Source organism: Phyllobates terribilis, unplaced genomic scaffold (assembly GCF_046119375.1).
Source record: "Phyllobates terribilis strain yellow unplaced genomic scaffold, ASM4611937v1 Scaffold_13__5_contigs__length_258822181, whole genome shotgun sequence".
Classification (NCBI taxonomy): domain Eukaryota; kingdom Metazoa; phylum Chordata; class Amphibia; order Anura; family Dendrobatidae; genus Phyllobates; species Phyllobates terribilis.
In genome coordinates, this window is record NW_027362773.1 from 253,349,841 (window position 1) to 253,369,273 (window position 19,433).

Genomic DNA, 19,433 nt, shown 5'->3' on the forward strand with positions numbered 1-19,433 from the left:
CGTGCCTTGTATGGCTCACGTGTTGAACCTGGTTGTCCAGCAATTTTTAGCCCACTATCCCAGACTAGATGGCCTTCTGCAGAGGGCACGGTCGCTGTGTGCTCACTTCCGCCGTTCGCATCCCGCAGCTCAGCGACTTACATCTCTACAGAAGTCGTTGGGCCTGCCACTTCACCGGCTAAAATGCGATGTGCCTACCCGGTGGAATTCAACTCTGCACATGTTGCAGCGTCTGTGGCATCACCGACAAGCCCTGGTGCAATACGTTCTGACGTATAGCCTGGGCCAACGAGATTCAGAGGTGGGGCAAATCACGCTGGAGGAGTGGTCTCAGATCAGGGACCTATGCACCCTTCTGCACAGTTTTGAAATGGCGACGAAGATGTTTAGTGCTGACGATGCCATTATCAGCATGACTATTCCGGTGATTTACATGCTGGAGCACATGTTAAACAGAATTCGGAGTCAGGTGGTGGCACAAGAGGAGGTGGAGGAAGTAGAGGAGGAGGAGTTGTATGCGGAAGGGCTAACATCTGCAAGGTCCAGACGGTCGGCAGCACCAAGGCGGCAGGCATGTGAGGGTGGGGGAGATGATTTTACCAGGGCGCATGGTAGCAGCCAAACTAGTGAGGAAGGTGCAGGAGCCCAGGAAGAAGTGGAGGACGAACTGATGGAAGACTCATCAGATGAGGGAGACCTTGATCACATTTCTGTTGTGCGAGGTTGGGGGGAGAGGACAGAGGAAGGAAGCATGATTGCTACCTCGCCACCAACACAACAGGGACTTGGTGCTCCTGGATGCGCAACACACATGAGTGCCTTCTTGCTGCACTACCTGCAACATGACCCTCGAATTGTGAGAATTAGAAATAATCCTGACTAATGGGTTGCCACACTGTTAGATCCCCGGTACAAAAGTAAATTTGCAGAAATTATTCCTGCCATAGAAAGGGATGCACGCATGCAGGAGTATCAGCAGAGACTGTTGCAGAATTTTACATGTGCTTTTCCACAAAATACCAGTGGTGCACGTAGTGAATCTCACAGTTCCAACTTGCCAACCATGGGACCGTCAAGTGTTCAGCACTCAAACCGTAACAGAACCACAGTATCTGCTGGTAACATCAATTTTGCGGAATCATTTCACCACTTTTTTAGCCCATCCTTTGCAAGGCCACAGGAGACAAGAAGTCTGACACATAGTCAACGCCTAGAGACGATGGTACAGGAGTATCTCCAAGTAAACATTGAAGCCACGACTGTGTCACTGGACCCTTGCTCTTTTTGGGCTTCCAATCTGGATAAATGGCCGGAGCTAGCCACTTACGCCTTGGAGATCTTGTCATGCCCCGCAGCCAGCGTTCTGTCTGAACGTGTGTTCAGCGCTGCTGGTGGTGTGCTGACAGATAAGCGCACGCGGCTCTCCACTGATAATGTAGACAGACTCACGTTCATAAAGATGAACAAATCATGGATCCGAAACGACTTTTCTACCCCTGTGTCATCCTGGGGAGAGTAAAAGCTTGATGATTGGTTAAAATCACCCTACCAACCGTTTTAAGCTTTCAAATTACTAATCATGTTTATCTGTATCTTGACTGGAAAATAATTTGGGCTTTGTAGCAGTGTGCAGCACTGATCCTATTAGGCCATCTATAATAAGCTTCACCAGATTTAAAATTAAAAATAATTTTTAGCTGCATCTAGCCCGGAAAATAATTTTGGGGCTCCGAGATGCGCAAGACACATAAGTGCCTTCTTGCTGCACTACCTGCAGCATGACCCTCATATTGTCAGAATTCGAAGTAATCATGACTACTGGGTTGCCACACTCTTAGATCCCCCAAACTTTTCGATCAACCTTTTCATTTTAATAAAGACCAAAAAAATGGTCATTTTTGAAATTATAAGCATTAGCAGGTTGTTAGAAACTGAAATCAAACAGTTTTCAACTCAAAACTTTATTCTAGGTGATGTTACATTTTCACATAGGACCCCTTGTTCGAAAGGAGCTTCTGAACTCTCTCGTCCATTGAATTTGTCAGGTTTTGGATGGTTTCTGCTTCAATTGTTTTGCATGAGGACAGAATACCCTCCCAGAGCTGTTGCTTAGATGTGAACTGCCTCCCGCCATCATAGACACTCCTTTTAATGATGCTCCAAAGGTTCTGAATGGGGTAGAGGTCAGGGGAGCATGGGGGTCACACCATAAGTTTGTCCCCTTTTATGCCCATATCAGCCAGAGATGCAGATGTTTTATGTGCAGCATGAGATGGTGCATTATCATGCAGAAAAATGATCTTGCTGTGAAATACACGGTTCTTCTTCTTGAACCATGGCAGGAAGTGCTGTTTGAGAAAATCCACATACATTATGGAGTTCATCTTTAGCGCCTTCAGGGATCCTAAAGGGGCCGACAATCTCTCTCCCCATGATTCCAGCCCAAAACATTACTCCACCTCCTTCTTGTTGGCGCTGTAGCCGTGTTTGCGTGGGGTGTCCATCAACCAGCCATCCTCCACTCCATTCATCTGGACCATCGAGCGCTGCATGGCACTCATCCGTGAACAAAACAGTTTTGAAATCAGTCTTCATGTAATGTTTGGCCCACTGGAGCCGTTTCTGCTTGTGTGAAGTGGATAGAGGAGGTCGACAGGATGGCATATGCACAGCTGCAAACCTCTGAAGGACCCTGCATCTTGTTGTTCGGGGGACGTTGGAGGCACAAGCAGCTTCAAAAACTTGTCTGCTGCTATGACAAGGCTTTTTTGCCGCTGCTGTTTCAACCTGACGTAATTGCCTGTAGGAAAGAGTCCTCAATTTGCCCTTATCAGCACGCACACGTGTGTACTGTGAATCAGCTACATACTTCTTGATTGCCAAGACACTTCATCCTGATCATCGCACAATGTTGATTGTAGTCATGCCTTGACCTAAACACTCCACAATTTGTTGCTTCTCAGCAGCCGACACATCCTTTTTCTTTCCCATTTTGGCAGAAAATGTAGGCTGCTTAATAATGTGAGAGAGCCTTCTTAAGTAGTCTTGCCTTTCATTGGACACACCTGCCAAACTAATTAGCACAGGTGTCTGCAATTGCTTACAGTGATATAAAGAGCCCTGACACACATCACCATCAATGAGTTTAACTGACAAACAAACAAATTCTTCCCTTATCACTCCTAAACACTTTTTGCATAATAATTTGGAACGCGGTGTACATGTGCTTTTCCACAAAACACCAGTGGTTCACGTAGTGAATCTTACAGTTCTAACTTGCCAACCGTGGTCTGTATGGAATTGTTCAATAAAGGGCCCAAAATTAAGATAACATAGATGGGAGAGGTCTCTATGAATAGGAATTCCTAAGTATTTGATACCCTGTGAGGGCCAGGCAAAGGGAAAGTTGGACTGGATGGAATCCTATATGGATTTAGGGAGGGAGACATCGAGGGCCTCAGACTTCGCTGCATTGATTTTAAAATTTTACCATGTAACAAAGTGATCTATTTCAGCCATAACAGCAGGGATGGATATATGTGATTGAGTGATATATACTAGGACATCATCAGCAAATAGAGAGCACTTGTACTCGGTGCCTCCCACCTCAATCCACCTAATATTGGGGTTATGGCGAATTGATGAGAGCAGGTGCTCCGTCACTAGGATGTATAAGAGAGGGGACAGAGGACATCCCTGCCTTGTCCCATTGGTGATTGTGAAAGGTGATGAAAATGTTCTGACGCACCCCCTGGGCCTTGGGACACCCGGAGCCGGACCCTTTTTGGTGGATGCTGGTGGTTGTAGTCTTCGTGGCGGCGATCCGGTTCCGTGGCTCAGGGCGGTCAAACCAGTGGCGGAACTATTTATGTGGTTTTGATGTTTAAATGTCCGACTACGCCACCCGTGGATTGCGGTCAGAGTGAACCGCCGCTACAGGGCAGACCGCTAAGGCTGGTGTTGTGGGTGCAGCAGAGCGTAGCATAACTCCCCACGGGAGGAGTATAGCCTCAGGGCAGTGTATGCGGAGGATGGGGGTGATGGTGCAGGGCAGCAGCAGTAACGACACGGAGTCAGTGATGCAGTTCAGGGCCTTTACTCACAGTTCTTATTATCCAGACCACGTCTGCAGGTAACGGCTGCCCACGTCGTACTGTGCTCACCAGGTGAGGGGCTCAGACAACTCCCAGATAACTTTGGAGCGCTTCACAGGACCCCCTTTGTGTGTCCTTTGTCTGGCCTTTCTTACCAACACTTCTGTCCGGCTGCCTCGGGCCTCCTCTTGGTAAACTTGGCGCCAGTTTCCCTGACCCTATGTGGTGCCTTCCTAGCGGGTGGAGCAAGGGGCTGCGCCACATAAAATGTCAGAGCCTCCGGTTTCTAGCTGAGGGTCGTTTCCTGCCTCCACTAGTTCGGGGACCGGTCTCCCCCTTTGGCCTGACCCCTCCACGCAGGTGGATTCGGGCGTGCGGTGGCGACTCGCCCGTCCGCACCCCTGGGATCCCTTCATTCCTCGTTCCTGGAGCCTTCTCCGCTCCTCTTCCTTCCTTCTCCCTCTTGCAGGCCTGGGCCTCTGTTACTAGGCCCGCCTCCGGAGCAGAGCTCATGCAGAGCCCCTGCTCCCTGCCACTTCTGCTCAGACTTCTCTGCACTGAACTAAGATGGTGCCCACCTTTTATACTCCCTTCTCAATGCACCCAGGAACTGCTTCCTCCCTGCTCCTGCACTGCAGGGTTCCCCTTCCTCAGTGTTCCCTCCCCCCACTCCAGCCAGGGACAGGGACTGTCGTGCCCATCTCAGGGGCATATTGGTCGCCCTGCCCCACGGCAATGTGGTGTAATGCATTCAGGTGTCGGGTCCTGATCCACACTCCATCCTTATCTGAGAGTGAGATATCACACCTCTGGGTGAGGTGCAATACGTCTGTAGCAACCGAGCCCTCGGTGCTACAGTTCCATTTATCTTCAGCCTAGGTGACGTATTGTGATACAGGGCCGTGATTTTGGCTATAAAAGGGTCCCCTAGACCCCTACCCCAAGCTTTTTAAGAGAATCATATATGGCGTGCCAGGAGACTCTATGGAATGCTTTCTCAGCATCCAACGAGAGTATCTACTTACAAATTTTTAACTGCATCTAGCCCAGGAAATACTTTGTGCCTAGTAGCAGTGTCTGCTAGTCAGCGGATTATCCCGGCTGTTAAGCAAGCTACACCACCTGTAGTTTGGACACTTAATTTTTTCAAAGGAAATGCTTCGGGACCACGGGATACTTAGTGAAGAGCATCAGGAGGCACCCCAAGGCATAGGGGCTGGGACTGGCACTAGGATGCCTTGCGGTGGACAGCCGAGCTCGATCCTTATAAAAGCTTTTTAACTGCAGCAGCTTTAGTGGACGCTACTGGAGCTGTAATTACGCGGCTGCTGGCATGAGACTTGCCCTCCAATAGATCCTTGTAAATGGATTTAAAGTGTATTCATTCAAATTAGAGGGACAATTTAAATTAAAAAGCTTAGAGCTGCCTCCACCACAGGGGGGCTCTCTCGACCCACCAGCGGACAGGCACCAGTATTGGGAGAGGGGGGCTGGCCGTCAGGGTTCACCGCGGCTCTGGCACAAACCCGGCGACACGGAGGTGGCACGGGCAGGAGCGGACTGGCCGTCTCGGCTTCTCACTTTTTGGATTTTAGAAGGGCATGACATGCCTATATCTGTATCTCCCCCTCCTTTTACTCCTCCACCTCTTTTCTTTTCGCATGACTATATGTACTTGTCACTTTTCCATGTGTTAGTTGTGTCTTCTGAGCAGTTTGTCAGCTTTTGGACACCTTTGAAGGTGTTTTCTATGTGTTTCTATGTGTTTTTGTTTGCCTGCCATTGGTTTTAACGGTGTTCGAAGGTGTTCGACGAACAGTTCGACGAACAGTTCGGCGAACACACGGGTGTTCGACGAACCGAACCGAACTCGAACACTACGGGGGTGGCTCAACACTACTCAGCAGTGCCACAGGCTGATCGCCTCCATGCCTCGCCGCATTGATGCAGTAATTGATGCGAAAGGAGCCCGACCAAGTATTGAGTGCATTTACTGAACATACATTTCAGTAGGCCATTTCGGATTTTAAAAACATTTTTCAAGCTGTTGTTATAAAGTATTCTAATTTACTGAGATAATGACTTTTGTGTTTTCATTGGCTGTAAGCCATAATCATCAACAGTAACAGAAATAAACACTTGAAATAGATCACTCTGTTTGTAATGACTCTATATAATATATGAGTTCCACTTTTTGTATTGAAGAACTGAAATAAATTAACTTTTTGAGTATATTCTAATTTTGTGAGAAGCACCTGTATATGGTCACTGCATTATTAAATGAGTTATTGTATAGGGGTATAATTGGTATTCGTGTAGTATTTTGTTTTATTAGGTCATGGTATGGTGGCATTATTCCTCTCTAAACAGTGGTAATATTTGCTCACTAAATGGTTGTATTGATGGTATTATTTTGCTGCCACTGGAAGAGAAAAGGGGGTACAGTGTCGGACTGGAGTGCCAAGGTCCCACCAGTAACCAACTCCAGGGCCCCACTTTTCAGATACATGTGACATTATCCTCAATCACAAATTTATATAACAATGAACTAATTAGATTGTTAAATGAATAAGATGCTGCCTTTGTCTATACATAGTGATTCAGTATATAGTGCCAAGTACTGCTCATATAAGAGGGTGGTGGCCCACCGGATGATTCTCCTGTTCTCCTGTGGGCCAGTCCAAGCCTGTGGGGATATGTACCATATTGACGGACAACATGGCAGGTATGAGGCCCAACCTTTTGGTTATGAATGATGACTACTTGTTCTAGTCTCCTTTTTTGCAGAAAAAGTACATTAATAGCAAATTGTCCCAAAGATCACTGAAAAGGAAAGGAGGAGAAACAGACACCTGGTCCTTCTGTTCTGGATGACAAAACCCGGCACCAAAATGGGAGGTCCATTTGTTGTTTTTGTTTGCTACATGGCCTTCTGTATACCATTCCGAATATATGATAACATACACAAGGCGAACTGTGTTTCTCTACCAAGATGCCAATTTGATCAATTATAATTTAGTATTATCAGAGGAACATCTGGAACTTCCAGAACAAATAAAAAAAGCAAAAAAAAAATCTGTAAACCTTAGATATTTTTGTTAGAGGGGTTTCTGTAACTAAACATTGATGGCTGCGCCATACGGTAGACCATCAATGTATGATTGGTTGGTGCTTCAATTACAACCACCTACATTATTTATTGTGGTCCTCACATAGTTCATATGTTCAATTGCTGTGCCTTGTACTGCAGATAGCCCTGTGATGCAGCTCTAAGAGGACCTCAATATTTGATATATATCTGGAAACCACTTTACGGAAGACCAGTCATTTGCCATAAATATGTAATTTTTTACTTGGTGTAAATGCCGCTGTTCTCCTGAATCCGGCCTTGTTTCTCTTTTGTTCCTGTGCCTCTCCATTCCTGATATACGGCCTCCTCTTCCCTGTATATAAATCTAGTCTTGTTAACCAAGGAGGCATGGTCCTCAAAAGAAGATTTTTTTGGTACCACGCCCACTTGGCTAATAACACTAGATTTATATACAAAAAAGAAGTGGCCATATCTCAGGAATGGAGAGGAACAGGAACAAAAGAAAAACAAGGCCGGATTGAGGAGAACAGAGGCATTTACACCAGGAAAAAATAATATATTTATAGCAAGTGACAGGTCCTCATTAATACTTTCCCAGTTAACTGGAGGGTGTAAAATCAGGATAAAGTGCTCTACTAACCTGGTACTGCGTAAATCAGATGCTGTACATGGTTTGTGCTTTTGAATGGTCTGTCCTGCTCCATATGCCGGCCAGGTAGACAGATTACCGATGGCTGAATTTATAAGATTCTATGTAGAAGTAGATACAAAAGCAAAGTAAATGTTTTGTTATAAAATGAATGCGACAAATTGATATAAATGGTTTAGAAGCAGAAATCATGCAAAGTGTTCAGTCCCACAATTTCAAGGCCACAAAGCGTCCGTGGTGCAAGTAAAAGTAAAATTGTGACTGATACATATTAACTACAAAGTGACTTAAAGAGAATCTGTCAGCAGGTTTTTGCTACCTCTTCTGAGAGCAGCCTGATGTTGCCAAAGAAAATCTGAATCCAACGAAGTATCACTTAGATATCTGGGTGCGGCCGTTATTACACAATCAGAGCTTTTAGATTTAGCAATGCAGCAGAGCTGAGGAAGCTAACCCCAGCCCAGACAGTGAGGCTTCTATCACAGGAGGGGGCGGAGTCGGAACAGGAGGCACAGGCTGCTGTGTCCCAGCAATAATAGACTACTGGTGCTAAAACAATCATTGCAAGCAAACAAAACCACAGAGCTTGATAAGAGAGGCATCACTGAAATCTGTGTTTTAACTCTACAGCATGCTGTCTTCAACTTGCATAGCAAAAACCGGCTGACAGATTCCCTTTAAATTTAACATGGCAGAAGACCTCCCTGTAATATTGACCCTGTCTGAAATCATTCACCAGTGCGTGCGGGCATGGCTTGGCACTGTGCATTCGGCCACACCTTCTCATCCAGTAATGCCTGTAAAGATCTGAGGTTGTGGGTTGTAATAATCACCTAGGCTGGTTAACAATGCAACAGTATTTTATTCCTCACATCCATGGTAATACAGCAATTTCAGGTAAATGGCCAAAATACAGTTCTCTCAGTCCTCAAGTTCCCAACCTGGTATCAGTAGTTCCACTGACTTTGTGTCAGGCCATACTCACTGTCTTCCAACTTTTGGTTGGCCCACAGGTTTTTGTATCTCCAGCTAGTGTAGTCTATAGCCACAGTCCACGATCCTTCAGACGACAGATAAAACGGAAGCACAGGTATCCAGTACCAATATTACTTTAAGAAAGTTTAAATGCAAACGACATATCCACAACTGTAGCACGTTTATCCAGCTCAGTCAGTAACTGAACTCCAACACTCCGTCAGCCATCCATCCATCGGCTCCACGTCCACCGCCATAGATCCTATCCCTTCACCCAACTCTACACTAAACATGTGGCTTCTTTATTCCTTCACTGGGATCAGCCCCCTGAATGGGCAGAACTGCTCTCACCCCCCAAAGGTAAGTGTGCATTAGTGGAGGTATTTTTCTTGAACCCATCACTAGGGTCTGCATGTGAGACTCCTTGTGGTGACGGTTTTGTCGGATCTTCTTTCAACACTTACACAATGGGCCTAGACGCTTTTTGAACAATGGTTAGAGGCTCCTGAGATACTAATGAGATTACACTTTACAAATAAAATTAGTGTACATAAACTGACGAGCAAGCTGAACATTAATAAAACACAGCAAGCAAATCTCTAATAAAACACAATAATATCGACGGAACCAGTGCTCCGTGCTGGAAAAGCCTCTTATTCTTTAGCAAGTGGGCAGCCCCTCACAACGCCTATTTCAGGTAAACGAATATTGGCCATAATTTCTGGTTTGCGTTAGAGCCGCAGGTCTCCTGACCAGAACTAACAGTCTCACAGTCAGATATGATGCTGTTAGTTCAGGTCAGGAAACCTAGGGATGAGTCGGAAATTGAGTTCATAACAAAAACCATTAAAGGGAATCCTTCACCTCCAAAACGCATTTTAACTGGGCTACACAGTGTTGTAGAGGACGTACAACCATACTAGCACTGTACCTGTTACTCGTACACTGCCTGAGAAAATTCATGTGCAAATGAGGTGAAACCTTGGCATAGCCAAAAGTTTGGTGCCCCGTTACACCTACTTATTTGCATATTGGGGCCCTTCCCCAACCTTTTATTATTTAGCTGTCGGAATCTCCGTTCCTCCGAACGTACTGATCTTCCCCTAGTCCTTTATATGGTCCTTGGCCGGAATAAATCATGTGCTAGTCCTTTGTATTGACCACACTTGTATCTATACATACACTGCTCAAAAAAATAAAGGGAACACTTAAACAACAGAATATAACTCCAAGTAAATCAAACTTCTGTGAAATCAAACTGTCCATTTAGGAAGCAACACTGATTGACAATCAATTTCACATGCTGCTGTGCAAATGGAATAGACAATAGATGGAAATTATTGGCAATTATCAAGACACCCTCAATAAAGGAGTGGTTCTGCAGGTGAGGACGACAGACCACACCTCAGTACCAATGCTTTCTGTTTTGGTCACTTTTGAATGTTGGTTGTGCTTTCACACTCGTGGTAGCATGAGACGGACTCTACAACCCACAGAAGTTGCTCAGGTAGTGCAGCTCATACAGGATGGCACATCAATGCGAGCTGTGGCAAGAAGGTTTGCTGTGTCTGTCAGCATAGTGTCCAGAGGCTGGAGGAGCTACCAGGAGACAGGCCAGTACACCAGGAGACGTGGAGGGGGCCGTAGGAGGGCAACAACCCAGCAGCAGGACCGCTACCTCCGCCTTTGTGCAAGGAGGAACAGGAGGAGCACTGCCAGAGCCCTGCAAAATGACCTCCAGCAGGCCACAAATGTGCATGAGTCTGCACAAACGGTTAGAAACCGACTCCATGAGGGTGGTATGAGGGCCCGACGTCCACAGATGGGAGTTGTGCTCACAGCCCAACACCATGCAGGATGCTTGGCATTTGCCACAGAACACCAGGATTGGCAAAGTCGCCACTGGCACCCTGTGCTCTTCACAGATGAAAGCAGGTTCAGACTGAGCACGTGACAGACGTGACAGAGTCTGGAGACGCCGTGGAGAGCGATCTGCCTGCAACATCCTTCAGCATGACAGGTTTGGCAGTGGGTCAGTAATGGTATGCGGTGGCATTTCTTTGGAGGGCCGCACAGCCCTCCATGTGCTCACCAGAGGTAGCCTGACTGCCATTAGGTACCGAGATGAGATCCTCAGATCCCTTGTGAGACCATATGCTGGTGCGGTTGGCCCTGGGTTCCTCCTAATGCAGGACAATGCCAGACCTCATGTGGCTGGAGTGTGTCAGCAGTTCCTGCAAGATGAAGGCATTGAAGCTATGGACTGGCCCGCCCGTTCCCCAGACCTGAATCCGATTGAGCACATCTGGGACATCATGTCTCGCTCCATCCACCAACGTCACGTTGCACCACAGACTGTCCAGGAGTTGGCGGATGCTTTAGTCCAGGTCTGGGAGGAGATCCCACAGGAGACCATCCGCAACCTCATCAGGACCATGTCCAGGCATTGTAGGGAGGTCATACAGGCACGTGGAGTCCACACACAATACTGAGCTTCATTTTGACTTGTTTTAAGGACATTACATCAAAGTTGGATAAGCCTGTAGTGTGTTTTTCCACTTTAACTTTGGGGGTGACTCCAAATCCAGGCCTCCATTGGTTAATAAATTAGATTTCCATTGATGATTTTTGTGTGATTTTGTTGTCAGCACATTCAACTTTGTACAGAACAAAGTATTCAATGAGAATATTTCATTCATTCAGACCTAGGATGTGTAATTTGAGTGTTCCCTTTATTTTTTTGAGCAGTGTATAAATTAGATCGCATCTTTTTGTATGAGAGGCTTTCCATCCCATGTAATAATCTAGTTGCCTAAGTCCCTCTGATTTTGCCACTTTTTTCCATTTTGCTCTGTGTCGCTCCATTGTGGAGATATTCACATCTGTTGCTTTTGGAGCGCAGCATGTGAAATCTCTGCTTTGCAGTCCAATTTGGCATTTCTTTACAGTCTTCTTTTGTGGCACGTGCTTTAACCCCGCCCTTTCCCGGACACTGACAATCATATTTTGGCAAAGTATGAGATTGATCGACTGCTAGATCAGCTGTCGAGCTGTGATTGGCAACATTTGGGAAAGAGGGGTGAAAGTGCACACTTCCCAGAGAAGACTGAAGAAATGCCAAGTTGGACTGCAAAGCAGAGATTTCACATAGTGCAGAAGAAACAAATGTGAATATCTCTGTCATGGAGAAACGCAGCACAAACCGGAAAAGTGTGGCAGAATCAGGGAAGCTCAGGGATTTGTACAATGTATTTAACTCAATTTCTTTGAGCACATGACAGGTGTTCTTTAAATGTTTCATTGTATTATATGGATATGATAGGGAGGGCCACATGGTTTTGTACACCCCTGGAGTACTGATTTACAGAGTGGTTCCCATATAAAATGAGTGCATACCCTATATTGGTCTTATAGACTTTCATAAGTTTTGGATGTTGCCTCTTTGCATTACTGCACTTATTTATTTTTGTATGTTATTATCATTGTGGGGATCCCAATGTCACATACAGAGACAGTCATAGCATACAAGATCACAGCTGCAGGGGGGAAGGTGGAAACAGAGAGAAAGAAATGCATCCTTTGTACAAACTGAGAAAGGAGGGGAGACGATTTACAGTAAGTCTGTGAGCACAAAATGACTGTTCAAACAAAGCACAGACACTCGGTGCACCCTTGACGTGGCCGAGTAGTTCAGTACACCTTCCCATCTACTTACTGTCTATTAATCTCCGCCGCCCTCTTCCTTGAATGACAGCTCTGGTTTTACAGGGGCCAGAAAATGGCAGAGATAGATGGAAAACAAGTAGGTGGGAAGGTGCACAGAACTGTTTAGCCACGACAAGGGTACACCGAGTGCCTGTGCTTTGTTTGAACAGTCGCCTTGTGCTGACAGACTTTAAAGTTTGTGTATGCCACATAAACATACAAGAGGAAGGGAATGGGTAGGCAAAAACTCTTGATTGCTCCCTACTGCATAAGAATGGTCTAAAAAGCATAGGGAATCTTGGTCTTCACATGACCCTTCACAGAACTACAACACAAACACCCTCTAAAAGTCCTCGTTAAAGGACTATTTTCTTAGAATGTCACTAGGATATGGTATCCCTTTATGATCAATGGAGTCCTACTCATCAATGAGAATGTGGAAGCCACTGAGATGTTGTAGTAATGATTTCCCTCCAGAGCTGCGCTCCTGGCTGTGCAGGGAACCGCCACTAACCTGATTCACCTGAATGGAGCCGGTTCCAGTTTCCCGCACAGTGAGTGCTTGGGACACCGGGGAATAATAGTGAAGGAGGCACATCGCTAAATCAGTGCCTCTCATTTACAGGATATGTCAGGTCCCACATGTTGGGACCCCGAATTCTAATAGCCTTCTTCTTCATTATTAGGGGTATCTAAAAATATATTATTATTTTGAAGAATCCCTTTAACAGATAGAAATCCCCCCTATGGCACTTCTCTTGGCTTTTAAGCATATTTCTCTTTGCAGTGTAACTTACGGTGTTAATTTTGGGTTGGGCAAAAGAATATACGTTGGATATATCTTCTCCTGGATCGCTTCTTGATGTAGGAATTGCAGGAAAATGCAGCCTAAAGAAAACAAAAAAAAAGTGATTTATTGCGCGAATGCAGCTACAATGTTCAGCAGTACCGGCTGAAACCTCGTATAATGGGCCAGCTACTAACCCTGTGCGATAGCAGTAACACAGGCACAAAAACTGCACAGAAATTTTGATTGACAGCCAGCCTCTTGCAGCAATAAATCCTATATTGGCGATAAGCCCTGTAGCAAGAACATTGGTGACCACAGCATCTTCCTTTATCTCTCCTTCCTGCTACTCTAAGAAGACATCAATATTTAACCCCTTCGCAACCCTGGGATTTTCCGTTTTTGCATTTTCGTTTTTTGCTCCCCTTGTTCCCAGAGCCATAGCGTTTTTATTTTTTGGTCAATATGGCCGTGTGAGGACTTATTTTTTGCAGGACAAGTTGTACTTTTCAACGCCATTACTCGTTTTACCATATCGTGTACGGGAAAACGGGAAAAAAATTCCAAGTGCGGTGAAATTGCAAAAAAAGTGCAATACTACAGATGTTTTTTTGTAATTTTTTTTACCACGTTCACTGAATGCTAAAACTGACCTGCCATTCTTATTCTCCAGGTCATTACGGGTTTGTAGACACCAAACATGTATAGGTTAATTTTTAATTTAAGTGGTGAAAAAAAATTCCAAAGTTTGCTAAAAAAAAAAATGGCGCCATTTTCCAGGACCCGTAGCGTCTCCATTTTTCGGGATCTAGGGCCGGGCGAGGGCTTATTTTTTGCTCGCCGAGCTGGAGTTTTTATTGATACCATTTTGGGGTAGATCCGATGTTTTGATCACCCGTTATTGCATTTTATTGAAATGTTGCAGCGACCAAAAAACGTAATTCTGGCGTTTAGAATTTTTTTCTTGTTACGTCGTTTACCGATCGGATTAATTTTTTTTTATATTGATAGATCGGGCGATTCCAAATATGTGTATGTGGGTTCTTTTTTATTATTATTTTATTTTGAATGGGGCGAAAGGGGGGTGATTTAAACTTTTATATTTTTTTAATTTTTTAAAAACTTTTTTTTTTCACTTTTTGCTTGCTTCTATAGTCTCCATAGAAGACTAGAAGCAGCACTTGTCTGATCACCTCTGCTACATAGAGGTGATCAGCAGATCACCTCTGTGTAGCAGAAATGGTCCTGTGCTATGAGCGCCGGCCACTAGGTGGCGCTCATAGTGATCAGCTCATGACAACCTCTGGAGTCTGCTGCAGACCCAGGGTTGTCATGCCCACTCATCGGTGACCCGCGATCACGTGACGGGGTCACCGATGGGCGGGGTAAATGACGCGCTTCCGGCGCGGCGCTGTTAAATGCCACTGTCAGAGATTGAAGAATCAGCTGACATGTGCCCGGTTCAGTGATGGCTCAGTGGCAGAGACCTCATTGAACCGGGGGTTACAGCCTTGTGCGTACAAATACGGCACAGGCTGTAAAGGGGCTAAAGGAAACCTGTCAGCAGGATTTTGCCAAGTAAACAACAGGCAGCGTCACGTTGAGGCTGTTGCACTGATTAAAATGATACCTTAGGTGAAGAAATTCGTCTTGTGGTTCTTGTGTAATCAGTGTTGAGTCAATGATATGCCCGTGCTCTGTGGCTGGACTGTAGACAGGGTCGATCCTGGTGCTCTAGGCCAGATCAGCAAGATGAGATCTGACCACAGGCCACACACACAAGTATATTAATCATCATAGAGACAGATAGACAGCCACAGAGGGAGAGACAGCCAGAGAGGGAGAGAGATAGACAGCGAGAGACAGCCAGAGACTGAGAGACGGCCAGAGACTGAGAGACAGCTGGAGAAAGATAGTCAGCCAACCAAAGAGAGACAGCTAGCCAGAGAGAGGCTGCCAGCCAGAGAGGGAGAGAGAGACAGCTAGAGAGAGATGACTCGCCCCCTGGGCCGTGGGGCACTCGGATCCGGGCAATAGGGAACGATGGGAGTAGTAGTGGCAACCCGGTTCCGTGGCTCAGGGTGGTCAGGCCAGTGGTAGTCCGTTATGTGCTATTGATTATGTCCCACTACGCCACCCGTGGATTTGCGGTCATTAGGAACCGCCGCTGCATGCAGACCGCTGGGGCTGATGAGGTGTGCAGCTAGGGTAGTATCACTCCCCACGGGAAGAGTGCGGCCCCAGGGCAGTATAATGGATGGTGGGAGTGATGGTAGTGAGAGTCCCAGTGCTGATAGTGCTGGAGGAGCAAGGAGCACACAGACAACAGGTTGCAGTCCAGGGTCTTTACTAGAACAGGTAAACTGACCCACAAACAGTCCCGGCTAGGAGGGGACCTGGATGTCTGAGAGCAACGGGGAAATCGGCCCTGGTCAGGGTGAGGGTGTAGGCCTACCGTGCTTTCTGCGCTCCTTCTGGCTATCTCCTCGTTATAGGGTAACAGCCCACGTTTCCGAGCTTTCTGCTCCCAGCCTTGTACGGCTTTACTGGTCCCTTCGGTTGTGGCAGGGCCTCCAGGCTTCTTAGGCCAAGGAATATACAGTCCCTTGCGGACTGGTTCTCTGCTGGAGGATGTAGAATCCTCCCAGCCTCAGACACCAAAGTCTGGTAAATTAAGTCTTTTATCTGCCAAGACAGGCTTTCTTCGCCTCTTGTCTCTGGCTTGTGGCTCTCCTCCTGCCACACTTCCTCTTAGGTGCAATACAACTTTCTGTCCCTGCTCTGCTCTGGGACAAGTCTCAGTCCTGAGACAGGCCTTCAAGTTCTCTCTAACCCAGCCCCCAGCACCAGCTTTTATAGGGGCAGCCTGCTCCCCCTACTGGCCTGAGACAGGAGGTACTGCATGCTAATGTTCCCCTGACTAGAGAACCTCCCCCTTGCTCTCAGACACAGCTTTATTACATTTTGTGGCATCCAGGCCAGGGTGACACATTCCCCCCTAGTAAAATTTAGTACTCCGGGACTAAACACGAAACAAAGACAATTTGCATAACCATAAAACATTAACAGACAGACGACGCACAGATTGAGTTCTTAAGGTCACAGTGTGGTCTGTGACCGGGTGTCCATATCACCAGCACAACAGGGAGCCTCAACCAGGTGGGGGTCTGTCCTACCCCAAGTCCTTCACAGTCTTAGTTCATTCCTGGGTTAGGCTCCAAACGCAGTCCATACCAGGTCCCGGTTATAAAAAGTCCATAACCTTTGAGTCCTTACGGTAGCTGCAAGAAACTGAAACACAGAATTACCAAACATGCATGTAACTTGGCAAACATTTCAACATTTGGCAACGGGGCTATTTATAATTTTAGTACACTCTATATTCTCCAGCGAGCGGGTATCTGCCCCTTTGTGCTCCTGGTTGACCTCCTTAACCCACTGTCTGGTGGTGGACCAACTTGGCTTTCCCCACTAGCGTTAGGGGTACAGCTACCAACTGGGTGTACAGGTAGGGCAGGCAGCTGTCTGCGGGTCCTTTGGCTTACCGCAGGCATGGCAGGCTCACTGTCAGCAGAGGGTTGACTCTCCTGGGCTGCTGGTACAGGCTCTTCTGCCTCTGGAACCGCTTGCTCCTCTTCACCTTCCGGCTCTGATGTTGGTTGTTGCTGTGCCGGTTGCAGGAAATGCAGGACAGGTACCACTATGGCATCAATTATGCGAGTCCAGGACTGAGGGAACTCTCCGAGAACGGTGCTGATCATTTCTTCCTTGTCCTCTGCGGGTTCAAGGTCACTCTGATCCTCTTCTGCACTACGGAGTTGCTCGGGGCATCTTTTGAGGTGGTCTCTGGAGACGACACTAGTGGTTTCTCCTCCGTCCTTGGTGATTACGCACACCTTTGGGTTGTCGTGGTCAGACTGCAGTACGGTGTAGGGTTCCCTTTCCCACTGGTCGTCCAACTTATGTAGCCTTCTTTTTCGCTTTAGGACTTGCTCACCAGGTTCTAGGGGACTAGCAGGGGTGTGTTGATTGAAGAGTTTTTCTTGCCTCTCTCTCACCTGGGCCAGGCTCTTCTCCACACTCTCCTGTACCTTCTTGTACTGCAGTTGCCTTTCCGTATCCCAGTCCGCATCCGGGGAGGTGTCCTCAGGTATTAGGACTCCCATCTCCAGGTCTACGGGCAGCTTACCAGGTCTGGCTCGCATCAGGTAAGCCGGGGTGCAGTTTGTAGCATTCACCGGGATATTGTTGTATAGGTCTATCAGGTCCGGCAGTTTTTCTGGCCACAGGCTGCGTTCCTCCAGGGGCAACGTCTTCAGGAGATCGATAACTATATTGTTCATCTTCTCACACATCCCGTTGGTTTGTGGATGGTAAGGCGTTGTACGAATTTTCTTACAGCCATAGAGGTTGCAGAACTCCTGGAAGATTTCAGCCTCGAACGCTGGACCCTGGTCTGTCAGGACCTGTTCCGGATACCCGTGTGGACGGCAGAAATATTGCTGGAAGGCTCTGGCCGCTGTTTGGGCTGTCAAGTCTTTTACCGGGACCACCACGAGAAAACGGGAATAGTGGTCCACGATTGTCAGGGCGTAGATGTACCCTGACCGGCTTGGAGCCAACTTGACGTGGTCTAGAGCTACCAGCTCAAGAGGCTGCGTGGTGACGATGGGCCTCAAGGGTGTCTTCTGGCTGGTGCGGTCCTTCCTCCTTAGGTGACAAGGGCCACAGTCTCTGCACCACTTTTCTACAGCTCCTCTCATGCCGACCCAAAAGAACCTTCCTCTTAGCAGGAACTCCAGTTTCTTCCAACCGAAGTGTCCCGCTCTGTCATGGTAAGCCCCCAGGACCATAGCTGCATCCCGCCTTGGGACCACGACTTGCCAGGTCAGCTCGTGCGTCCGGTGGTTAACAATCCTTCTGCACAACTTGCCTTCGTAGAGGAACAGCTTGCTCTTCTCCTTCCATAGCTGCTTGGCTTCCTCTGGGGCATCCGGATCTAAGCGGGCGTCTTCCCGGGTCAGCAGATCTTTCACCAGGCGGACTGCAGGGTCACTATCTTGGGTCTCGGCCCAGCTGTGGTGAGGTAGCGGATTGATCATCACGGTTGTTAGATCCTCCTCCTTCACGCGGTGGGAGTATTGAGCGGCTCCATACTGGTGAAACGCGGGGAGTTCTACCTCCTCCAGCTCTTCTGGGTCTTCGTCACCTTCAGGTAAGTGAGGCATTCTTGATAGGGCGTCCGCGTTGGCATTGGTTTTGCCTGCCCGGTACTTGATCACGAAGTCATAGTTGGAGAGACGGGCCATCCACCGCTGTTCTAGGGCACCCAGTCTTGCATTGTCCAGGTGTGTCAACGGGTTGTTGTCCGTGTACACGGTGAACTTTGCGGAGACCAGGTAATGCTTGAAGCGTTCCGTCACGGCCCACACCACCGCCAAGAATTCTAGCTTGAAGGAGCTGTAATTCTCCGGGTTCCTCTCGGTGGGTCTCAGCTTCCGGCTGGCGTACGCGATCACCCTTTCTCTGCCCTGTTGGTTTTGGGACAGTACGGCTCCCAGTCCCACATTACTGGCGTCTGTGTGAAGGATAAAAGGCTGGCCATAATCAGGGTAGGCCAGGATCTCATCCCCCGTGAGGGCCATCTTCAACTGGCGGAAGGACTCCTCTTCCGGTTTATCCCACTTGAAGGGTGGCTTTTGACTTCTGGACTTAGACTGTCCGATCAGGAGGTCCTGCATAGGAGCTGCCATCTTAGTGAACCCGGGGATGAACCTTCGGTAGTAGCCTACCAACCCGAGGAACTGTCTCACCTCTTTGATGTTCGAGGGGCTTGGCCAGCTCTTGATTGCCGTGACCTTGTCAGGGTCGGGGGCTACTCCTTCCGCACTTACCACGTGCCCTAGGTACTGGACCTTCGGTTTCAGCAGGTGACACTTCGATGGTTTCACCTTCAGGCCGTAGCCTGCCAGGGCTTCGAACACCTCGGCCAGGTGCTTTAGATGGTCCTCGTAGGTCTTTGAATAGACGATCACGTCGTCCAGGTAAAGGAGGACCGTCTCGAAGTTTCGGTGCCCTAGACAGCATTCCATCAGCCGCTGGAAGGTCCCTGGTGCGTTGCAGAGCCCGAAG

At 47.5% G+C, this 19,433-nt stretch overlaps 1 protein-coding gene across 1 annotated transcript in view; it reads right to left on the reverse strand.

The window, feature by feature from the left end:
• TSNAXIP1 (translin associated factor X interacting protein 1) overlaps positions 1 to 19,433 on the reverse strand; it is an 86,839-nt gene that overhangs the window by 53,421 nt on the left and 13,985 nt on the right. Inside the window, exons 2-3 of the mRNA XM_073659395.1 lie at positions 13,312 to 13,402; positions 7,826 to 7,935 (exon numbers count right to left, since the gene is read on the reverse strand). Of these exons, the coding sequence (XP_073515496.1) occupies positions 7,826 to 7,935; positions 13,312 to 13,402 (201 nt within the window). The remainder of the gene's footprint in view (positions 1 to 7,825; positions 7,936 to 13,311; positions 13,403 to 19,433) is intronic.